Raw genomic sequence first — 21,164 nt, 5'->3', positions numbered from 1 at the left:
CATCACCTCCGTTTGGACAGGGGAGGGAGATAATGGGTTAGAGAGCACATTGACTCCTACATATGGTTCCACGGCCTTCACCGGTCACAGTCCCGCCCAGGCTGGGATAGGGAGAAAGAGTTTTCATAGCGACGGCAGCCTTCCACATTTCTTCTGAGGGGGAGTTATCGCTTCAGCCTCACAGGCTCCAAGGGCACCAGATTTAGATAAGGGTTGTTTAGGGACAGACAGAGATCATTTCCTCTCTGCCTTAGAGTTCTGTTGGTCTACAACCCCTCTAGATCCAATAATGGCGTAATTAATCTATCCCAATCCGTGCTGATCCGTCCACAACTCTGTCCTTGATGGAATCCACCTTCTGTGTCAGAGCCTGAATCTCAGCCAAAGTTCCAAGCTTACGACTCATCTCAACAATTATATGAGTTTGTGCGTTCACAGCGTGATGCATTCCATCCCTGAGCTCCAGGATTGAGCCAATATTCCTCGAAAGCTCGTTAATGTTCCAGTAAGCCAGGTAACCGCTCAGGCCAAACAGCAGGAATCCCGACACCAACACCACGAATACCCAGACATCTTCAGAATCCTCTACAGACAGTTGAGAGAGGCAGATCAGGTTCCACTGTTTCCAGGAGTCCATGATACACCCAGCTGGATCTGTCCCAGAGGGGCACCCGGGAGACCCTTCTCCCGTTCTCATCGTTGAATAAATCGCGTTGAGAGACCAGCTGACCAGATCCATTTTTAATAATTTCCAGTTTCCAGAAAAAATGCAGAAGCGCCGTGCACACAAGACAGGACCAAGTGCCTTGGGACAAGAGGGAGGGAGAGGAGAAAAAAAAGCGCCTGTACTCTCCAAGAGCCGGAAGAAGAAGGATTAAACCAGACATTTAAAATAGTGCTAAGGCATGAAGTGTTCTACACTCAGCTGCAAACCCAACTGATTTTTGGGCATCTTTAAAAATACATCCACTTCTTATTGATGCATGACATTTTGATTGAGATGGGAGAAAGTATTTGTTCTTTAGCTTCCTTTAGGTGGATCGAAGTAGTTTAGCTTACCCTTTAGACCTGTTGTTGCACCTTGCCAGCCAAAAGTCCTAAAGTTCTCTGACGGACTCCTTCGATAAGAACGGGACGTCCACAGTGATGGATGAGGCGTTTCAGAGCCGATTACTATTATACCTTCTTTTGACAACACATTTAATTTATTTGTTGCCATTGATATGTGAAGAGAATTTCAATCAAAGTCCCAAAAACACCTCCTACTGTGCCTTTAAATGACCCTGAGAGCTTAGGTAAACCAGTATCATGTTTAGAGAAAGTGTTGGGCCAAACACACCATCGAATGTTTAATTCAACAACTTGTGTAAACCGTAACCTATTCATCCACTCGTGTAACGGACCTGTTTACTTCCTGAGTTATTTACGCACAAGAGACCTACGTATTTACAGGGAATCCGCGGGTCCTTAAAAAGTCTTAAAAAGTTTTAAATTTGCTTTTCCAAATTTAAGGCCTTAAAAATCCTTTAAAATGACAAATAATCCTTAAATAGTTCCCAAAGGTCTTAAATTACCAAACACGATTCTTTTATTTCTATAAAATTTTCATGAATTTTTAGTGTTCAGCATTTTTTGTGTATGATGTTGGCACAAGCGGAACCGTACACATTCAGTTGGTTGTGAAAGGGGGCTATTTTTAGATGAGCACATTAGCTGGTTAAGCTAGTGGGAGCTTGCGCCGTGGGGAAGTGCAAGTTTAATGGTAACTGGATGGCTAATCCCACGTTCGCGACGTGGTTAACGCCGGTTCCAGGCAATAGCGGAAATTATAGCTTAAATTAAATGGGAAAAAAAAAGCTTAAATTTATTCAAAGTGGCCTTAAAAAAGGTCTTAAAAAGTCTTAAATTTGGCTCCCTTAAACCTGCAGATACCCTGTATTTATGTCTTTTCTGCTCCACGCTAGAATCTGCAAGACATGGACGAACGTCGGACAGTGAAGCTCGGGGAGACGTATCGAAGCTTTGCTGAGGCTGAGAGGAGAGTCATTCCCATCGTTTCCAAATGTCTAGATGGAATGGTTTCTGCCGCCAAGGCTGTAGATGAGCGACGGGTACGTGAGAAAACCGTCCTACATGACTTCGTCAGAAAGCTGTCTCGCATTAACAGACATTCACTCCTGCCTGGTGTCCCTCTGTGTTCACCCCCCTTCTCTCCCCAGGATTCAGCAATAGTAGTGGAGTCATTTAAATCTGGCTTTGAGCCACCGGGCGACTTTCCCTTTGAAGACTTCAGTCAGAATTTAAGCAGGACAGGATCAGACGGGACCATCAGCAACACACCCAAAGGAGACAAGGAACGAGAGCGAGACGGAGGCCCCGGCCTGCGAACCGACAACAAACACGCCATGAGCAGAACCAAGAACAAGCTCTGGCTTTTTGGGAAGAAACCAAAGGTACCGGAGCGAGGGCGTCTGCTTAAACTCCCACAAACACCCAAGAGATGACATTCAGTTGAACAGTTATCGCTCCTGAGAAGACTCCCGTCTTCTTAATTGTCTCATTTCCATTTGAAATGTTTAGATTGTGTTGATCTGAATTTCCCAGCGTGCATAAAACTAGTCAGTAAGTCCTCGGACACACTCTTTGGACCTTAGCCTTCTTCATAAAGGTGGTGCTGGTCATTCATTAACCTCCAACTGTTGGTTGATGTTTACCCAGTCAGCTGCCTCGTACCATCAGGAACCTGTGTGAACGTGTGTGTGTGTGTGTGTGTGTCCAGGGCTTTCAGATTTGTTTAGGTTTCAAATGGTCGACCTCGAGCTGCTTGTTTATAGAATCAAGTAGCAAAGATGATCTCCATCTTTTTATTAGTTACACCCTCTCCTCATCAGAAATCACCCATTAAAATGGAGCTTATGTTTAAAAATCCAAATCTGACAATTTATTCTGCTCCCTGGCTCTGTCCTGTCACCATGCTTCTCACCAGAGCCCCTCCTTTTCCCCTCCACCTTCCTCCTCCTCCTACCTCTGTTCTTCTCCACTGTTCAGCTCTGACCTTGTCAGCTACTATCTGTCTCAGATTAAAACTGCAGCGCCCAAGCTCTCTCTGAATTTACGGGACCTGAGGAGAGGAGTGAAACAGGAGGTAGAGATGTTTTAGAGACAGGTTTGCGGCACGTGTGTCATCATTTCTGCAGAATGTCTGCAGGTCCTGGTGATGGAATATCTTAGATTGTAGATTTCATTAAAATGCTGATAAAAGCTAAAATCTGAAGAGTTTGCAGACAACTTAAAGAATTATTTTCTTTAGTGTTTCCTCTTCTTTTGTTGTTCCTTGCATCTCTTTAGTTTGTGTTTGATTTCCTCTGTTATTATCTCCGAGACAGGAGCTTGCTCCAATCACACGCCGGTGGATCCCTGGTGGTTGAAGGCGTGCCGGTGTGTGAGGGGATTTGGAGGGTGTGTTATTTTTGGAGTGAAGTGTTTTGTGTGGTGTTTTTAATGTGTGGAGGAGAAATAACAGCTGAAATAATTTATCAACATCAGGTGTGTATTCCTGATGTTGATGTGGTGCCGTGAGTGTACTAACGGTTTCATGCAAACTTGTAAACATCCAGCACCAAACTGAAGCTTCTGTTGTCGTCAGACTAAGGGTAGACCGATATATCGGTCAGCTGATACTATTTTTTAATATATCGACATCGGCCGATATTTGTCCTTAGTAAAGCTGATTTAAAGTCAGGCACATCCTCTGGCAGCCTGGTGCCGTTGTCTGTACAGGATCGGCTCGGGGTCCTTCGACTGCCGATGACGTCAAAGTACGGCAAACCCACTCAGACAAAATACACTACACATCTATACTGTTGGAAAGAATTTAGCAGTTTCGTTATTAAAATAATGTTTCTTAAGACGTAAGTTTGTGTTTATAATGGTATTTGTAAAATAAAACACTATATTTTATTCATAATGTTGAACTCCTCTTTGAGCACATCCCTTGAAGGATCATAGGTATTAGCAACACCTGTGAAACTGTATTTGCAGGAAAGAAGCATGTCCCGTTTATTGAAGTATTTTGTGTTTAGAGTTTTTGACGTCTTGTCCATGCGTAGTTCAGTTACGCTCATAGCTGCTAGCCAAAACTCTGGAGTTAAAAGTTTTCTGGCTTTACTAAAATACCTGTCTGTACTTATTTGATTGATGGTAGTTTTACTTTCTATTAGACTCCAAATGTAATCATTTGGCACGTTTCTAATTCATAATTTGTAACAATGTAATCAGTGATATTAGCATTAGCATTCTTATGGGTTTTTCCATGTATATTAGCATTGCGCTAACCACTCGCTGCCAAATTGCAGCCTTTGCGATTAGAAAATCTCCTTTTGTCACATCGCAATTTAATTGCACATGCAATTAATCGTTCAGCCCTAATATACATGCAGCTCTGTGCTAAAAGTGTATTTTCAAAGAGGTAATGATGGATTTCTTTGTAAAAGTTGTCCATCTTTCCAACAGAAAAATTTGCCTGGACCAACGTAACGTGATAACAACGTAACGTGATTACGTAACTTCGTAAGGTTCATGTTCAGCCAATCAACTACTTTGACGTCATCGGCAGTCGAAGGACCCCGAGCCGATCTTGCACCTGAGCAGATCTTGTACCGACACTGTTGCAGAATTTAATTTAGATTTCACGTCCCTCAATAACATCTTCGTAATAAATACTCAAACTTTTTAGGCGTCTGACTTTATCACTGAGCCGTGTACAAAGTAGAGATTTACTGGTTAGTTAAAATCAAAGTTCGAAAACTGATTCAGCTTCAGAAAATGTGTGCATCAACTGATGTTATTAGTGACATTTTGTCATGAAAATAAGGTGGAAAACATCTGGATATCTGGCCATTAAAAATCGGCGGTACAAATCGCCATCGGCAATAGAAAAAAATCTTATCGGTCGATGTCCACGTCAGACCCGTCTGTGATTGGCTGCTGTCATCTATGAGGCCGACCAAGCTGAGTGGCTTAAGGGCCCTGAGGAGATGCTGAGTCCCACCTGAGCTTTTGGGGCTAATCGTCATGCCTGATTGAACTTTGCAGTCCAGTTATTTGTAAAACAGCAAACAAACAAACAAATGTTTCGTTTCATTTCACTTTATTTGTAAAGCCACTTCCGCAAACTTATCGGATGCCCGAGGTGCTGAACAATACAAGAAGCAATGAGAAACACAAGGAAAATCAGTATAAAACAACCATAAGAAGTATCAAACACAATTAAAAGACCACATTACATGCTGGACAATGAAGCCACGCTGCAGCATCTGCTGTTGGAAAGCCGTAACATGGAAATGCGTCTTCAAACGGACCTAAAAATCAGCAAAGAGGGCGACTCGCACACGGTTAAAGGCAGCTGAGAATGCATGACCCCCCCCCCCCCATGATTATATATTAATCGTTATATACAGTTTTTAATTATTGTGAAGATAAAAACAGATTAATTTAAAATTCAGTGTTATTAGTAAATAGTATATTCTATGCATTATTTATCCTGGTTTAATGGCTCCGTGTCACCGCCGTCACTCAACACCAGACGATCCAGCAGCAGGATGGTTTTTGTGCACATTTCTAGAAATAGGTGAGGCACTTTAAAGAGCAAGTCACCCCCAAATCAACTATTTTTTTCTGATATACTATATAAATGTGTGTCTAATCGTGCTGCAGACACGTGAAGTCAATAGTTTTGCACTTTAGTGCATTTTAGTTAAAATTTAAATTTTCTGCCTGAAACTGTCAGTGTTGTGCCGTTGTCAGGTAAAAACTCTTCACTGCATTTGAATTTAAATCTGCCACCACTATTGGCTAAGAGGTATGCTATGATGTAAACTGGTACATTATGATGTCACAATGTCATGAGTGTGTGTATTTGTTAGTGGCTCCGCCCTCTCGGTCTGCTAGGCAACAGCATTTGTTGCATTTTTCAAACATAGTGGGAGTGAAGTAAGTTTCTTGTAGGGGTTGACTTGCTCTTTAAAAACACGTGACTTCTTAGCTCAACCCGTATCCAAACCAATCCAACTTTATTTGTAAGGAACCTTAAACAACCACATGTACATGAATATAAGCTAAAACAATCAGTAAGATGGCCACAGTCATACAGCGTAAAACAAGAGTGAACCGGAAACGACCGGAAACACAAAACAACCAACTCTGCAAAGCATGAAAATACTAATAATTGTTGTTTTTTAAAACAATACAACAATTGTCTTATTGAATAACGACGATAAAAACAGGAGAAGATGGGATTAGGCGTTATTCCGTTTAACCGTGCTCGGATCAGAAACACTAACAGTGTGGTTTGTCTTGTGACTGATGACTAATGCGCATCTCATGTTGTTTCTGTTTTTTTTTTCTGTAATGGTTAATGGCTCAGTGGTCAGTAAAGTTGGTGAGTATGTGTGTAAAACCCAGCAGTGTGTAGCTAACAGTGCATGTGTCCTCACCACGTAGGGCGTCCCTGAGTGTCCGATTCACATCACGTCTGTAGAAAAAGTCATATTAGCGGCTGCTCCTTTTCCGTTGGAATAGATTCCCCGCCGTCTGACAAAGTTAGAACCTTAAACCTGGATTTAGTCAGTTTCTTCTGAATCTGCAGCAGCAGTCAAGAAGCTCGTATTACAGAATATTACCAGAACCTTTAGGTACCCTTTCCCTGACATTCAGTAATAAACCTGCGGTGGTTTCCTAACCTCTGTCTTATTACTGTAAATTTATAATAACTGCATCATTAATTTTAACACATCTGTAGAGAAGCTGGTGGTCATCTCCTGTTTTAATGCTGCCTGTCCTCTCCAGGCTCCGTCTCTGGAGGATTTCAGTCACTTACCTCCTGAGCAGAGAAGGAAGAAGCTGCAGCAGAAGCTCGATGAACTCAACCGGGAGCTTCAGAAAGAAACGGATCAGAGGTGAGAAACATGCTCTGACTGCACGTGTGCATAACATGGAAATAGTGCTAAAACGTAGCTGTGAGCTCATAACTGCCACTGCGTTTCTTTCAGGGATGCTTTGAACAAGATGAAGGATGTGTATGAGAAGAACCCTCAGATGGGCGACCCGAGCAGCCTTCAGCCAAAGCTGTCAGAGACCAACTGTAACATCCAGAGGCTTCGCTCGGAAATCCACAAAAACGAGGTATGGACAGGAGGACCTTTTTAAAATTTCCACTGAGGAATTTTGGGTTTGGTTTTGTGTTGAAACTACAGTATTTATCTTTCCTCATGCTCACAGAGCTGGCTGTCTGAAGTTGAGGGAAAGCAGAGCTCCAGAGGAGACAGACGACTCAGCACAGACAACCACCATCACACTCCTCACGGTAGAGAGAGGTAAAAGCCTTCTTAACAAACAACAAACTATTGTTTTTTTTTGCTTTCCTATACTAATAAGTAATTTTATGTCACAGAGAAACGACTAGCTCTTAAACAATCTAGTAGAACATCTTATAGAAGGTCCTCACCCACGTTTACGGCGGTAATATAAATGTTAGTAACAGTAATGCTAACTGCTGAACAATGCTAGTCCAAACTACTGCTAACACCAGCCTGAGCTACTGCTAATGCTAGCCTGAGCAACTGTTACCTCAAGCCTGAGCTATTGCTAATGCTATCCTGAGCTGTTTCTAATGCTAGTCCAAGCTACTGCTAACACCAGCCTGAGCTACTGCTAATGCAAGCCTGAGCTACTGCTAATGCTAGCCTGAGCTACTGTTAGCTCAAGCCTGTGCTACTGCTAATGCTAGCCTTAGCTACTGTTACCTCAAGCCTGAGCTATTGCTAATGCTAGCCTGAGCTGTTTCTAATGCTAGTCAAAGCTACTGCTAACACCAGCCTCAGCTACTGCTAATGCAAGCCTGAGCTACTGCTAATGCTAGCCTGAGCTACTATTAGCTCAAGCCTGTGCTACTGCTAATGCTAGCCTGAGCTACTGTTACCTCAAGCCTGAGCTATTGCTAATGCTAGCCTGAGCTGTTTCTAATGCTAGTCCAAGCTACTGCTAACACCAGCCTGAGCTTCTGCTAATGCTAGCCTGAGCTACTGTTACCTCAAGCCTGAGCTACTGTTAATGCTAGTCTGAGCTGTTTCTAATGCTATTCCAAACTATTGTTAACACCAGCCTGAGCTACTGCTAATGCTAGCCTGAGCTACTATTAGCTCAAGCCTGTGCTACTGCTAATGCTAGCCTGAGCTACTGTTACCTCAAGCGTGAGCTATTGCTAATGCTAGCCTGAGCTGTTTCTAATGCTAGTCCAAGCTACTGCTAAAACCAGCCTGAGCTTCTGCTAATGCTAGCCTGAGCTACTGTTACCTCAAGCCTGAGCTACTGTTAATGCTAGTCTGAGCTGTTTCTAATGCTATTCCAAACTATTGTTAACACCAGCCTGAGCTACTGCTAATGCTAGCCTGAGCTACTATTAGCTCAAGCCTGTGCTACTGCTAATGCTAGCCTGAGCTACTGTTACCTCAAGCCTGAGCTATTGCTAATGCTAGCCTGAGCTGTTTCTAATGCTAGTCCAAGCTACTGCTAACACCAGCCTGAGCTTCTGCTAATGCTAGCCTGAGCTACTGTTACCTCAAGCCTGAGCTACTGTTAATGCTAGTCTGAGCTGTTTCTAATGCTATTCCAAACTATTGTTAACACCATCTTGAGCTACTGCTAACACCAGCCTGAGCTATTGCTAACGCTAGCCTGAGCTACTGCTACTGCTCGTTTCTCTGCCATGCGTCGTCAGCGGAGAAAGTAGGGCTGGGAAGGGGGGTTTGGGACCATGCTTCATAAGCCTGAGGGAAACCCTGCACTCATTAGAAACCACCATCTTATTTTTACAATGTGATGGTGACATGATGTTCATTACCAGAACACCAGCTAAAGTCTTCCTGCAGTTTGAAAACCTTTTTTCCACATATCAGAGGACCAAGTGCACTAACAAAGCTCTCACCTGTCTCCCCTCAGCCCTGAGGGTAGTTACACAGACGACACCAACCAGGAGCATCACACGCCTCTTCGCCGACCCAATCCGTCACAGCCGGGACTCCCAAACCACGACCCACATGAGTTTGATGATGAATTCGACGATGACGACCCGCTGCCCGTCATCGGTCACTGCAAGGCGCTGTATTCTTTTGATGGTAAGAAAAAAACTATACAAAACCGCAGGATAGGTTTTTAACTTACTTTCCTTATAAATCTGAGCGGAATGACCCACATCTCTTTAGTTTAGTCAGTCAGTCAGCAGCTGTGTAAACAGCTGTAATTATGCAGAAACATCTGTTAAACGCAACATCACTGCTGTTTTTGTTTGACTCACAGGTAAGGATGAGGGGACGCTGGTGATGGCGGAGAATGAGGTAATACTTCTTCCCCCATAGCTGATGAAAGCATGCAACGGCGCCCTCACGTGGCGATCTGTGATCTAGCATGAATGTTGGAATGTTTTGAAAACAAACGCGAGGTTGTTGGACATTTCCAGAGAAAATTCAGAACAAATATGTTTATAATTGACTTGTAGAAGAGAATAATGTGAAAAGCTGATTAGAAAATGCTTGAAAGGGGTTTGGTTTAGGAGAATGGGAAATGTTTCTGATTGGTTGAAACTGAAACTGTTTCTGATGACCTCATCGAGCAGAGGAAATGTTCTAAATAGATTCAAACTATTTTTTTTTAATTTCCTGAAGAGGCATTTAAACCTTTTGTGTATTTTTCCGACAACGTCTCTGAAACACGTCAGAATAGAAAGAAGAAATCCTGAAACTCTACATGCTTCCACATTAAACATCCGTTCTTCTGGTTCTTCAGGTTCTGTACATCATCGAGGAGGATAAAGGCGACGGCTGGACGCGGGCGAGGAAGCAGAACGGAGAGGAAGGCTACATTCCCACCTCCTACGTAGAAATCACGATAGAGAGACACGGCAAAGGTGCTGTCACGTACATCTGAAGCCCCCATCGAGTTTCTGTCTGTCCTTTTCTCCACGATGTCTGTCTTCATCTCAGCGTAACGCCGCATGGATATCTGTCCTCCTCTGTTCTGATCCCAGTTCCATCGTCTTTTCATCCCTTCTGCATGTCGGTTGTCTCACACTGATGATCTGTGGGGGCGTGCACGAGACGATAATCAGATTATTGTTTTTATTTGAGATATTTCTGCGTTGGAGCTCCGCTACAGATTGATGAAATTGTTTTAAAATGTTTTATATATTAGAAAGAATTTGTTTTTATTTTATTCTGTCTTTTAATCGTCCTTTTTTTCTGACTGGTGAACAAAAACTCCCTGATTTTAAGCTTTTTTTGTGTTGAATTGAAAGTGAAGTAAGTTCTCATTTTAACTGTCTTTTTCTGTGTGCGTGTGTGTGTGTGTGTGTGTGTGCGTGTGCGTGTGTGTGTGTGTGTGTTATTTATCTGTGCCATCACACCAGTTTATCTGGATTTTGCTGCAGTAAAACGTTCTAAAAGCACTGAAGAGAACCAGGAGAAAAGCCTCAGAATGCAGTTTCATTAGACTTTATTTAGTTTGTTTATAAATCTGACTAAATGGCTTTTTAGGCAACATTTGTATCGTTTTCCTTTTCCCTCATCGCCAACGATACCGCTACAGCGAGCATCAGTTTCCCGTTTAACAGAAAAATCTCAGCTTTTAAACGCTTTTGGCTTGAAAACCAACAAACGAGCTGCTTATTTTCTATGACTGTTCATTTTCATTCCCTAAAATCTGGCTTCGCCGTCCCAAAAGACAGGAAATCATCTGTCCTCTGGGACAAAACGACAGTTATTCCCTTTGGGAATGAGAAAAGCTGCTGTAAGCAGCAAAACTTTCTGCTACAACAATATTTTTTCTATTTCAGACTCAAAGGTTTAATTGGCACAAACACGAAACAAAGTGGAGGTTTGTGGGATCTGTCGACGATCGTGAGCTTTATTCTCCTTCTAAAAACCACTAAGCTCACCTCAGCTTTATAAACTAAAATGATAAAAGTGCCATTTAGACTCAGCTCTAGTTCAGTAGAAGAATGTCTGTTACGTTTGGTTACCGTGGTAACAGACGTGTGTTTTCTGTGGCGTTCAGCAGATGAACGCTGACGGAGAGCAGGTTTATTTATGAGACTTTCTGCTGTATGTTGTTATTTTTCCTCACAGACCCCAGACAGACCTCTCCAGACAGAGGGGGTTAGCTTGTTCTGTGTTGGACTCCAGAAATTATTAAAAGGTTCTTATTCAGACTCCGTTTGTTCGTTGTTTTTAAATAGAATCTCAACTGTTTGTGTCTCAGACGGAATAAAAACCTCCTCCTCTGCAGCAGATTCTCTGATATCCTGGGTTGTAACTTTTCTCCGCCTCAGCAGAATGAAACGTTCACGTTTTTTAGGCTGAGCTGAGAATCTGTCAGTGACCCGCCGTGGTTCTTGTGTTTCATGTTGCTGTTTCTGCTCTGTATGTGACTGCAGGTTCCTGAGGGCTGCAGAGTGGCCGGGCGATTTGATTGGCTGGTGGAGGGCTCACGCTGATAATTGGTGGTTGGGTGGTGAATGAGGTGGGGGGTTGGGGGGGGGGGGGGGGCATGTTTGTGTTTTTCCCATTTCCATAATCAAAAATCCATTCCAACGTCGTCCTCAGTTTGCCTGAATACAGTTAGTCCTCGGAGAGCAGGAGGTGACAGCAGCAGCAGGAGGAGCTGCTCAGCCAGGCAGCGTAGCAGGAGCAGCAGGAGTAGCACCAGGAGCAGCAGTAGGAGGAGCTACAGTTACTCGGCCAGGCAGTGTAGCAGGAGTAGCACCAGGAGCAGCAGCAGGAGGAGCTGCTCAGCCAGGCAGCGTAGCAGGAGCAGCAGGAGTAGCACCAGGAGCAGCAGTAGGAGGAGCTACAGTTACTCGGCCAGGCAGTGTAGCAGGAGCAACAGCAGGAGGAGCTGCTCAGCCAGGCAGCGTAGCAGGAGCAGCAGCAGGAGTAGCACCAGGAGCAGCAGCAGGAGGAGCTGCTCAGCCAGGCAGCGTAGCAGGAGCAGCAGCAGGAGTAGCACCAGGAGCAGCAGCAGGAGGAGCTGCTCAGCCAGGCAGCGTAGCAGGAGCAGCAGGAGTAGCACCAGGAGCAGCAGCAGGAGGAGCTACAGTTACTCAGCCAGGCAGCGTAGCAGGAGCAGCAGGAGTAGCACCAGGAGCAGCAGCAGGAGGAGCTACAGTTACTCAGCCAGGCAGCGTAGCAGGAGCAGCAGGAGTAGCACCAGGAGCAGCAGCAGGAGGAGCTGCTCAGCCAGGCAGCGTAGCAGGAGCAGCAGGAGTAGCACCAGGAGCAGCAGCAGGAGGAGCTACAGTTACTCAGCCAGGCAGCGTAGCAGGAGCAGCAGGAGTAGCGCAGCAGCTTCATTCAGATGTTTTAAGTGATGTAAAAACGTCACGTACGTCTGATGTCTGGAGGAGAATGTTGGAGGAAACTCCTGAAGTGACAATCCAACTCAAGCAGGCTGTGTACGGCTACATATTCAGATCCCAAGATTATTAATGCAGATTATTAATCTACATAAACCGGTTTGGTATTATTTTTAAATCAACTGATCAGTTAGCTGAGCTGTCTGATTATTTTATTGTAAAATAATTTCTTGATTAAAGTAGATTTAAAATGGAGAGTTTGTGCCACCAAACTTCTCTCCCGTTTATCTTCATCATATTCATACAGAATAATTCAGATTAACAGAGTTTTTAGTGTAATTTCAACTCGTAAGAACGTTCGTTTAGTTTCGGTACTTCAGCTTTTATCAGAGTCGGAGAGTCGAGCTGCTGTCATCTCTCTCTCTCACATCGAGTAGCAAATCAAATCCTGCATCTGAACGCTTCATTACATGTACTTCCTGGCGTTACATTTGCGTGGACGTCCTCGTGCTCTAACAGTCTGGTGTTGGACATCGTCTCTGCTGCTGCTGGGCTGACCCGGCTGAGGGAGCTGCTAGCTCCAGAGGCTTGACACTAACCTCCAGGTGCTTTCACTAACTCCGCCAGTGCTTCGCTCTGCTCCATTTCACTCCTGTCATCATCTGTGCTCTGTTGGTGATGTCTGCCTGCCTGAGCCACTCTGCTCCCCGTGCCTGCTCTCACCCTCATCCAGTCGCATGCCGGTCACCTGATGTTCGTTTTAATGCAGCATGGTTTATTTGTCCTCTGAGAGGTTGTTAGACAGGTCGGACTCACCACCTCTCCTCCTCCCTGGGACGCAGTTCCACCAGTCGACCAGCGGGTGGCGGCCTTCCTTCCTTCCCTCACCAAACCACATCGCCCTGTTATGTCCGACTACATCTCCCATCAGCCACCTGGGCTTACCTTTCAGCCTCAGCTGCATCTCCATAAAATGTTTGTTCCATGTAACCAGTTATGTTTGTGAATGTGACCACACATGTAGCAGCAACATGTATGGAAAGCCAAATAGGCCAAAAATGTAAGAAAAGGCCAATTGGGATGTTTGGCTGTGTGTGTTACGCGTAGTTTATAACCGTTGAATGAACCTTGAATGTTTCCATGGTGATTGTTTTTAGTTCAGTTTGGCCGTCTTCGTGAGAGACGACGTGGTTTGAATTGATGCACTTTGCCTTGATGTACAACAGGATTGGAACCTGACTAAATGAGCGAGTGAATGAATGAATGAGTGAACTTTTTCTATGACCACTAATGTTCTGATGATTTTATACTCTTTGTAACTCTCTTTTTAAAGTGAGGACGCTTTTATTTGCATGGTTTCTGGATGATTTAGACTCATTTCTCTGGTGATTGTTTTATTTATACGGAAACACTAAATGTACAGAGTCCCGCCCCCAGAACATGTAAGATGTCTCCTCAGACCCCGTCTAACCAGCAGGGGACCCCGCTTTAGCCTCCGTTCCCTCCATGAAGCTGTGAAATGTGCAGAACGACGCTGTCGACGTTGTTACTTGAACTTCCCGTCGCTCTTCATGTGACAACTCCCGTGTGCGATCAGTTTGCCGTAGGTGTCAAAAGGTCCAGTTGGATGATTTTAAAGGAAATTTCTGCAAGTCTCTGCTGCTTTCCTGCAAAAACATAACCGTAACTTAAGTATTTTAAATGAATTTCTCATTTTTATGGTTATTTTGAAGGTTCCCTCAGCATAGAGTGGTTTCTGCTTCTTTAGGAGAACAAAGTGTTGAAAATTGAAGAAACTAATCAGTTCCTGCAGTTTAACCCCAGATCTGTTGATGTTTTTGTTTTTTAATTGCCCAAAAACCACCTAACTGTCTGAACGATGCTTATTTTTACCCTTTTTACAAATGTGATGCAGTTACAACATCCAAAGTCCTCTAAAGTTTGGATACGATTCAGCTAACTAATTTACTCTTCATGTCTAAAAACCCGCGGACGTCTTCCTGTCGGTGCTGCAGAGCGAACAATCCAAAGATATTCAACATTTGGAAGTGTTTACTTTTCTTTTTCTTTTTAGAAGAAAGCTGAAACAAAATTTTCTTGCTTGGATTATTCCAGCAGAGTAAAATTAAAGCCTCTGCTTATAAATTATTACCCTTAAACTATTTCTAACGGGAAACAAATGTTCATTTCTGAACTCCAGTATTTAATGACATCATTTCTTCTCCATTTAAACGTTACTGATAGTTTTTTCGGAGACGGTTCTAAATCAGGATTTCATGCAAAATGATGATTAATCAGAATTGCGGACAAACCAGCAGATTATTGTTGTAAAAACCTGGTGGGCACGATGCTGCTGCTCCATGTTCCTCCTGTTTCGGCAAACAAATCCTGTGAAAGTAGCTTTTTTTTTTGCAGGACGTTTTTTAGTAAATGTTTTCAGCGTCTCCCAAACTGATGGCAGTACTGCTCCATATTGTTGTGCACACCCTTTTACTTTGATTGTCGTCACTTTGAACAAAATGCCTTTTTTTTCTTGAAAAATATTGTTCTAATAAAATAAACATTAAAACAAGGTGCGTTTTTCTTGTGTTCAGACTTTTGTGTGAAACGCAAACCGACCGACATCTGCAGATAAACTGGATTTATTAAATTTTACCACAAATTTATTATATAAACATTTTTCAGGTCTACAAAAAAGTATTTACACTCTAAATATTAACAAGTTTTAAATACAGCTTTAGAGTCACTTAGTGATTTCTTTTCAGTGTTTCTGTACAAAAACATTCACACAGTTTGTCGTCTTCCTCTTCCTCCGCTGGTCCGGGTCGTGGGGGCTGCATCCCAACTAGGGAGCTCCAGACCGTCCTCTCCCCGGCCACCTCCACCAGCTCCTCCGGCAGGACCCCAAGGCGTTCCCGGACCAGATTGGAGATATAACCTCTCCCAAAGTGTCCTGAGTCGACCCGGGGGCCTCCTGCCGGCAGGACATGCCCAAAACACCTCCCCAGGGAGGCGTCCAGGAGGCATCCTGACCAGATGCCCAAACCACCTCAACTGACTCCTTTCGATCCGGAGGAGCAGTGGTTCTACTCCGAGTCCCTCCTGAATGTCCGAGCTCCTCACCCTATCTCTAAGGCTGAGCCCGGCCACCCTACGGAGGAAACTCATTTTGGCCGCTTGTATCCGCGATCTCGTTCTTTCGGTCATTACCCAAAGCTCATGACCAAAGGTGAGGACTGGGACGTAGATCGACCGGAGAGCCGTTTTCTTCTTATGAAATAACTTATTGTGAATTCTGCTGTTAATGATCTTAAAGAGAAGCTGGTTATTTTCACCAAATCATCTGGGAGTCTCTTTGTTTCTGGAAGCTCTTCAGTAGATTGATCAAATCTTGTTCTCCAGTCAAAGAGCTGCTATTTTGATGCAAATCAACGTTTTAGTCTTTCTTGATGGTTCTGGTGATCATCTGCTGAGGATGTATCCGTGTCGAACAGGCGGTGTTGTTCCATCTGCACAAAGCTTCAGGGGGTAGATGTTTATAACCGGATAGACTCGGTGCTGGAGCAGACCGGGAGCTCATCTGTGGCTGCAGATCTGAAATGTGAAGATGGATCCAGATCTCTGAGGAAATGTTTTTTTTACGTCCCGGTTTGCGCCCTCAGATTAAGGTCTGCGTTTTGGGCAGTGGCTCTAGTTTCCGGGACAACGCAGTTAGGATGAGGTTGAACTTATTGTAGCGATCGGATTGGTTAACTGCGGCTCCACGGCTTCCCCACAGCAGCCGCAGCTGGAAGTCTGTCTTAAGCACCTCCAGCAGGTCTTCATCACACTGAAACCCTGAGGAGCAAACGCACAGGTGAGTTAGAAGCAGCTGGAGCGATGAACACCTGATCAGACTTGGATGATGCTTTACCTTGTAAAAGCTTCTGCGCGTCGGCTGTGTAGCTCTGTGCGTTGCTGGCGAAGTCACGGGCGAACTCCAGGTGTCGCAGCATGATGTCACAGCCCTGGTCGCTGTTCTCCCAGAGCTCCGCCCCCTCAGGTGTGATTGTCGGCCGCTCCATTAGAGTGAGGAGAGGCAGCAGGGGCGGCACACAGACCACAGAGGACGAGGAGGCTGCAGGAGAGATGAATAATGACAGGCAACCTTAAATCTGACGATTAAGGCTCTTGATGTTTTCTGTATCTTGGTATTTTAGCCCACGTGTGTGTTTCTGATTTTTTTTTTACCTTCAGCTTCTTGCAGATTCTTGTAAAAAGGTTTGAGGATTTTCTCGTAGCTGATGGCGGTCTGCGTGAAGTTCCTCCGCAGGGTCGTCCAGGTTTCCTCCAAGCGGCTGATCTGAAGAACCAACAACACGCACCACTTCAGACAAAACGACACTTGTGCAACAAAACGGTGGTCCTGCGAGCGTCGCTGAGTGGGTGTTACCTGCTGCAGGTCCAGCGCTTTCATCAGAGCTGTGAAAGCAAACAGGTCGCCCACCGTGTCCTTCAGCTCCATCGCAACAAGAATGATGCGATTCAGCGTGGACGCCCGCTCCTCCACGGTGCCCGTGCAACCCAGAATATCCACAGCAACACCTATCGCCATGGTGTGGTGCCTGGGAGGCAATGGGAAGGGAGAAGATCACACCAAACTGTCTCACAACTCTGATCTGATTGGACTCGTTTACATCTTGCATCCTTAGCTTTAAGTAAATCATCAGGAGAGGATTGGTCACTTCCTAACAGAAGATGCAGGGATTAAAGAGAGACTAGGCCGTTGTGGCTTGCTTTTAGCACCCCATAGTGGCCATTTAGTAAAACTTAAAGCAAAACTTATCTTCGTCTTTTCAACGCCTTAATCTAACAGGTGAAACATCTCCCAGCCTTCATTAGTGTCTACAGGAGTGATTCATCACCAAATCAAAGGAATTCGCTGTATTCACGATCTATAACAAGCAGGAAACGTGCTGGAAGCCGACTGCAGCGCCAGGCAGGTCAGCTACATTTTCCCCAACAGACCGGACCGGCACTCTGAAATTGCAAATGCAGTGTGGCGGTGGGGTTCTGAGTGACTTTCCATTAACCCGTAAACGTCGTTTTAGCACATACTGGCTCAAGAAAATGATTTAAAAATATGAAGAATTTGCCTAGAATGCCTTTAATAGCTGCAGACACAACTTCCTGGAGGAGCTGCTGAAAACAAGGAATACCTTTCCATCAGGTCCAGCCTCAGCTGTCGGCCGTGCGGCAGCGTCACCAGCTCCAGCCCGGACGACACGCCCATCTGACCTTTCATCTGCGTGGTCACACCGAGGATCCTCGCAACCTGAAACGGCAACAAAACTTTTACAAGGGGCCAACAAAACTGCTTTCAATCATATTTTAGCACCTGGTGTGTGAGTCAGTAAGGTGTAGGAGGAGGACTCTACAGCAGCAGCAGCGTCAGACAAACACAGGAAGTGTGTAACAGCAGCAGGAAGTGTCCAGATCGCTGCCATGCAATTCCCTCCACACAAATGTTTTACTGAACTTTAAGGATTTTTTAAAATTCTGCCAATTTTCTTGCATTTAACTCTTAAAAACGAACTGCTTTGTTTCAACGATAAAACCCCAGAAAGTCTCCTGAACTAGTGGACAGACGTTTGGGTACCTGACAGTCGGCCATCAGCAGGTGTCGCGCGATGCTCTGATGGTTGTGGCTCAGCAGCAGCTCCTTCGCTCTCTTCAGAACGGACTTCTCCAGCGGTTTGTTCTCCGGTGGGAGAAGCCGTGATCCAAAATCAGAAGGTCTGAACACAGATTCCGTCTCCACAACCGGCCGCTGAAAACCACTCCTCGCTTCTTCCTCCTCCTCCTCCATCTCTGTGTCCTCCTCCTCTTCCTCACTGGTGTTTTCTAAAGCTGCGATGGCGTGATGGTAGGAGCTTCTGTCCAACGTTCTCTGTCCTTCTGCTTCCCCGTCCTCTTCCCTTTTCAGTCTCTCCACATAGCTGCAGACCGGAGGATGGACTTCAGGTCTGTGATCTGCGATGAGGCTCTGGGGCTTTTGGTTGCTTCCACTGAGGTGCAGCTGCCCAGCCTCTGAGCTGGGATACTGAGCACCTTCAGCAGGTGAACCACAGGAGCTGTGGGCGTCTGTGGAAGGAAGGTGAAGTTGGAACTTCTGGGGCTTCGGCGGAGGAACAGGAGGTCCCGTAGAGCCAGAGGAGCAACCTCCACTCCTCCTGGGAGTAGCAGGAATTTCTGCACATGTGGACGTTTGGGGGGGTGCAGCCAGGCTGGGGGGGATGCAGGGTGAGTGTGTCAGGGAGGTGGAGGGGGGCATCAGGGGCTGACGGCAGGGGGAGCGGGGGAGTCGAGCCAGAGGGACTTTGCTGGGTTTGGGAGGCGGTTTAGGACACAGCTGGCTGTCGGAGCCCCGGAGTGCCTGACCTGGGAGCGTGCACACACACACACACACACACACACACACACACACACACACACACACACACACACACACACACACACACACACACACACACACACACACACACACACATATTAGGGTTTTTATCGGCCCTAATGAGACTCTGACTCACTCTCAGACCTTTAATCACACGAAACGAACTAGAAAATGAAAACACAACTGTTCTCATATGATGAGTTTTAAAGCAGGACTGAACAGAAGCTCAGCTCATAGATTGTATACATTTTATTATTAATAATAATTTGTTGAATAATTTGTATTAATCCATTTAGCACACATTCTTTACTAATGTGTGTTTTTTGCACTAATTTCCTGAGTCACTGTATTTTGTGTTCAAAATAAGTTATTTTTAAACATATTTCAACTCAGAAACTCAAAAACCTGGAACAGGTAGGCGTCTGCTCACCTGCTTGAGGTTCTGCTGATCTGCGTTGGGTGGAGGGGCTCAGAACTGGTTCGCTGCCGGTCCGAAACACCGGAGATTTCGGGCTGGGGCTGGGGAGGAGTGGGTCGGGGGGTGGCTGAGGCTGCGGTTTGGATCCTGCATAAAAGGCCATGAGTGAGTTTAAATGTTAAGACTCTTTTTGCATACTTTTAGGAACCTTTAATTCGTCTCACCTAGAGGCAGGAAGCTCTCTGATTGGTGTGCCTTCAGTGGGCGTCGCCTCTCCTGGACTTGGTTGAGACTTGCTGGTTGGCTGCCGCAGCGATCCTTCAGCCTGAGCAACAGGTATGAACAAAAACGTGGTTACACACGAGCAGGCCACATTTGTATGTTAAATAAGAATAAAATCTACAGAATAACGAGAAAAGATAATAATGAGAAACAAACATCTTTTCTGTTTGTTCTGATTTATTACGTTTCTCAGTCCTGCTCAATTTGCTCTCAAACAAACATAAATAACAAATATTTGTTTGTGTGTACGTGTCTAAGAATGAAGGAAGAGTGACATCCTGTGGTCAAAAATGGTTACTGCAGCCCAACAAAATGCAAATACATTGTCACATCTGGTGTTAGCCCACTAGGGTGTTTTACAGGAGGGAGTGATTACTACACTTGTTTGCCAACTTTCTGTTAAAAGTTCTAAATGACTCGTTAAAGGAAGTAAAACTCCACAAATGACTCATTATTCACTTCACACACATTTCACTGTAACATCGACTTATTGAAAAATTAGCTTGAGATATTTTTAGAGCCAACTGTTTGCATCTAATTTACCATTAGCATTGTTAGCTCAATGTTAGCCTCTGGCCTGCATCACTCGATATTAGAGTAAAACAAAAAGATGCCGTGCGCTTCTTAGGGGTACAAGAAATCATTTCTGGGTTGCTCCGGTTCACTGGCTTTGGTTCTTTAAACAACTGTGGAGCTTTTTGACAGCCGGTGTCAAATTACACATGTCGGTACTACAGAGTCAGCTCGGTGCAAAATCGGCAACATCACAGCCGCACAGATTGTAAAAAGTGTTACATGTGTGTGTCTGTTGTTACATGTGTGTATCTGTCGTTACATGTGTGTGTCTGTTGTTACATGTGTGTGTCTGTTGTTACATGTGTGTGTGTGTGTGTGTGTGTGTGTGTGTGTGTGTCTGTTGTTACATTTGTGTATCTGTCGTTACATGTGTGTATCTGTTGTTACATGTGTGTATCTGTTGTTACATGTGTGTGTCTGTTGTTACATGTGTGTATCTGTCGTTACATGTGTGTATCTGTTGTTACATGTGTGTATCTGTTGTTACATGTGTGTGTCTGTTGTTACATGTGTGTATCTGTCGTTACATGTGTGTATCTGTTGTTACATGTGTGTATCTGTTGTTACATGTGTGTGTGTGTGTGTGTGTGTGTGTGTGTCTGTTGTTACATTTGTGTGTGTCTGTTGTTACATTTGTGTGTGTCTGTTGTTACATGTGTGTGCGTGTGTGTGTGTGTGTGTGTGTCTGTTGTTACATTTGTGTGTGTCTGTTGTTACATTTGTGTGTGTCTGTTGTTACATGTGTGTGTGTGTGTTGTTACATGTGTGTGTGTGTGTTGTTACATGTGTGTGTGTCTGTTGTTACATGTGTGTGTGTCTGTTGTTACATGTGTGTGTGTGTGTGTTGTTACATGTGTGTGTGTGTTGTTACATGTGTGTGTGTCTGTTGTTACATGTGTGTGTGTGTGTGTGTGTGTGTGTTGTTACATGTGTGTGTGTGTGTGTGTGTGTGTGTGTGTGTGTGTGTGTGTCTGTTACTACATGTGTGTGTGTGTGTGTGTGTGTGTGTGTGTGTGTGTGTCTGTTACTACATGTGTGTGTGTCTGTTGTTA

At 44.7% G+C, this 21,164-nt stretch overlaps 2 protein-coding genes across 6 annotated transcripts in view; one reads left to right on the top strand and one right to left on the bottom strand.

The window, feature by feature from the left end:
* fnbp1l (formin binding protein 1-like) overlaps positions 1-13,667 on the top strand; it is a 61,417-nt gene extending 47,750 nt beyond the window's left edge. Inside the window, exons 8-16 of one of the 2 annotated variants that reach the window (XM_054752048.2) lie at positions 1,965-2,111; positions 2,220-2,453; positions 6,847-6,956; positions 7,050-7,182; positions 7,279-7,373; positions 8,998-9,173; positions 9,355-9,392; positions 9,841-9,961; positions 13,246-13,667. In XM_054752048.2, coding sequence (XP_054608023.1) covers positions 1,965-2,111; positions 2,220-2,453; positions 6,847-6,956; positions 7,050-7,182; positions 7,279-7,373; positions 8,998-9,173; positions 9,355-9,392; positions 9,841-9,961; positions 13,246-13,409 — 1,218 coding nt within the window. In that variant the 3' untranslated portion in view covers positions 13,410-13,667. Of the gene's footprint in view, positions 1-1,964; positions 2,112-2,219; positions 2,454-6,846; positions 6,957-7,049; positions 7,183-7,278; positions 7,374-8,997; positions 9,174-9,354; positions 9,393-9,840; positions 9,962-11,485; positions 11,519-13,245 lie in introns of those variants that run through there. The other variant, XM_015971125.3, reaches the window with a different exon arrangement.
* Positions 13,668-15,844: 2,177 nt separating this feature from the next.
* The window catches only part of bcar3 (BCAR3 adaptor protein, NSP family member), an 89,351-nt gene continuing 84,031 nt past the window's right edge, over positions 15,845-21,164 (bottom strand). For all 4 annotated transcript variants that reach the window (XM_054752044.2, XM_015971122.3, XM_054752046.2 and 1 more), the window contains 8 exons: positions 19,479-19,579; positions 19,267-19,401; positions 18,042-18,823; positions 17,602-17,717; positions 16,836-17,007; positions 16,634-16,745; positions 16,317-16,520; positions 15,845-16,240 (listed from right to left, as the gene is read on the bottom strand). In XM_054752044.2, the coding sequence (XP_054608019.2) occupies positions 16,062-16,240; positions 16,317-16,520; positions 16,634-16,745; positions 16,836-17,007; positions 17,602-17,717; positions 18,042-18,823; positions 19,267-19,401; positions 19,479-19,579 (1,801 nt within the window). In that variant the 3' untranslated portion in view covers positions 15,845-16,061. The remainder of the gene's footprint in view (positions 16,241-16,316; positions 16,521-16,633; positions 16,746-16,835; positions 17,008-17,601; positions 17,718-18,041; positions 18,824-19,266; positions 19,402-19,478; positions 19,580-21,164) is intronic.

Source organism: Nothobranchius furzeri, chromosome 8 (assembly GCF_043380555.1).
Source record: "Nothobranchius furzeri strain GRZ-AD chromosome 8, NfurGRZ-RIMD1, whole genome shotgun sequence".
Classification (NCBI taxonomy): domain Eukaryota; kingdom Metazoa; phylum Chordata; class Actinopteri; order Cyprinodontiformes; family Nothobranchiidae; genus Nothobranchius; species Nothobranchius furzeri.
This window is presented reverse-complemented; position numbering and strand designations above follow the sequence as displayed.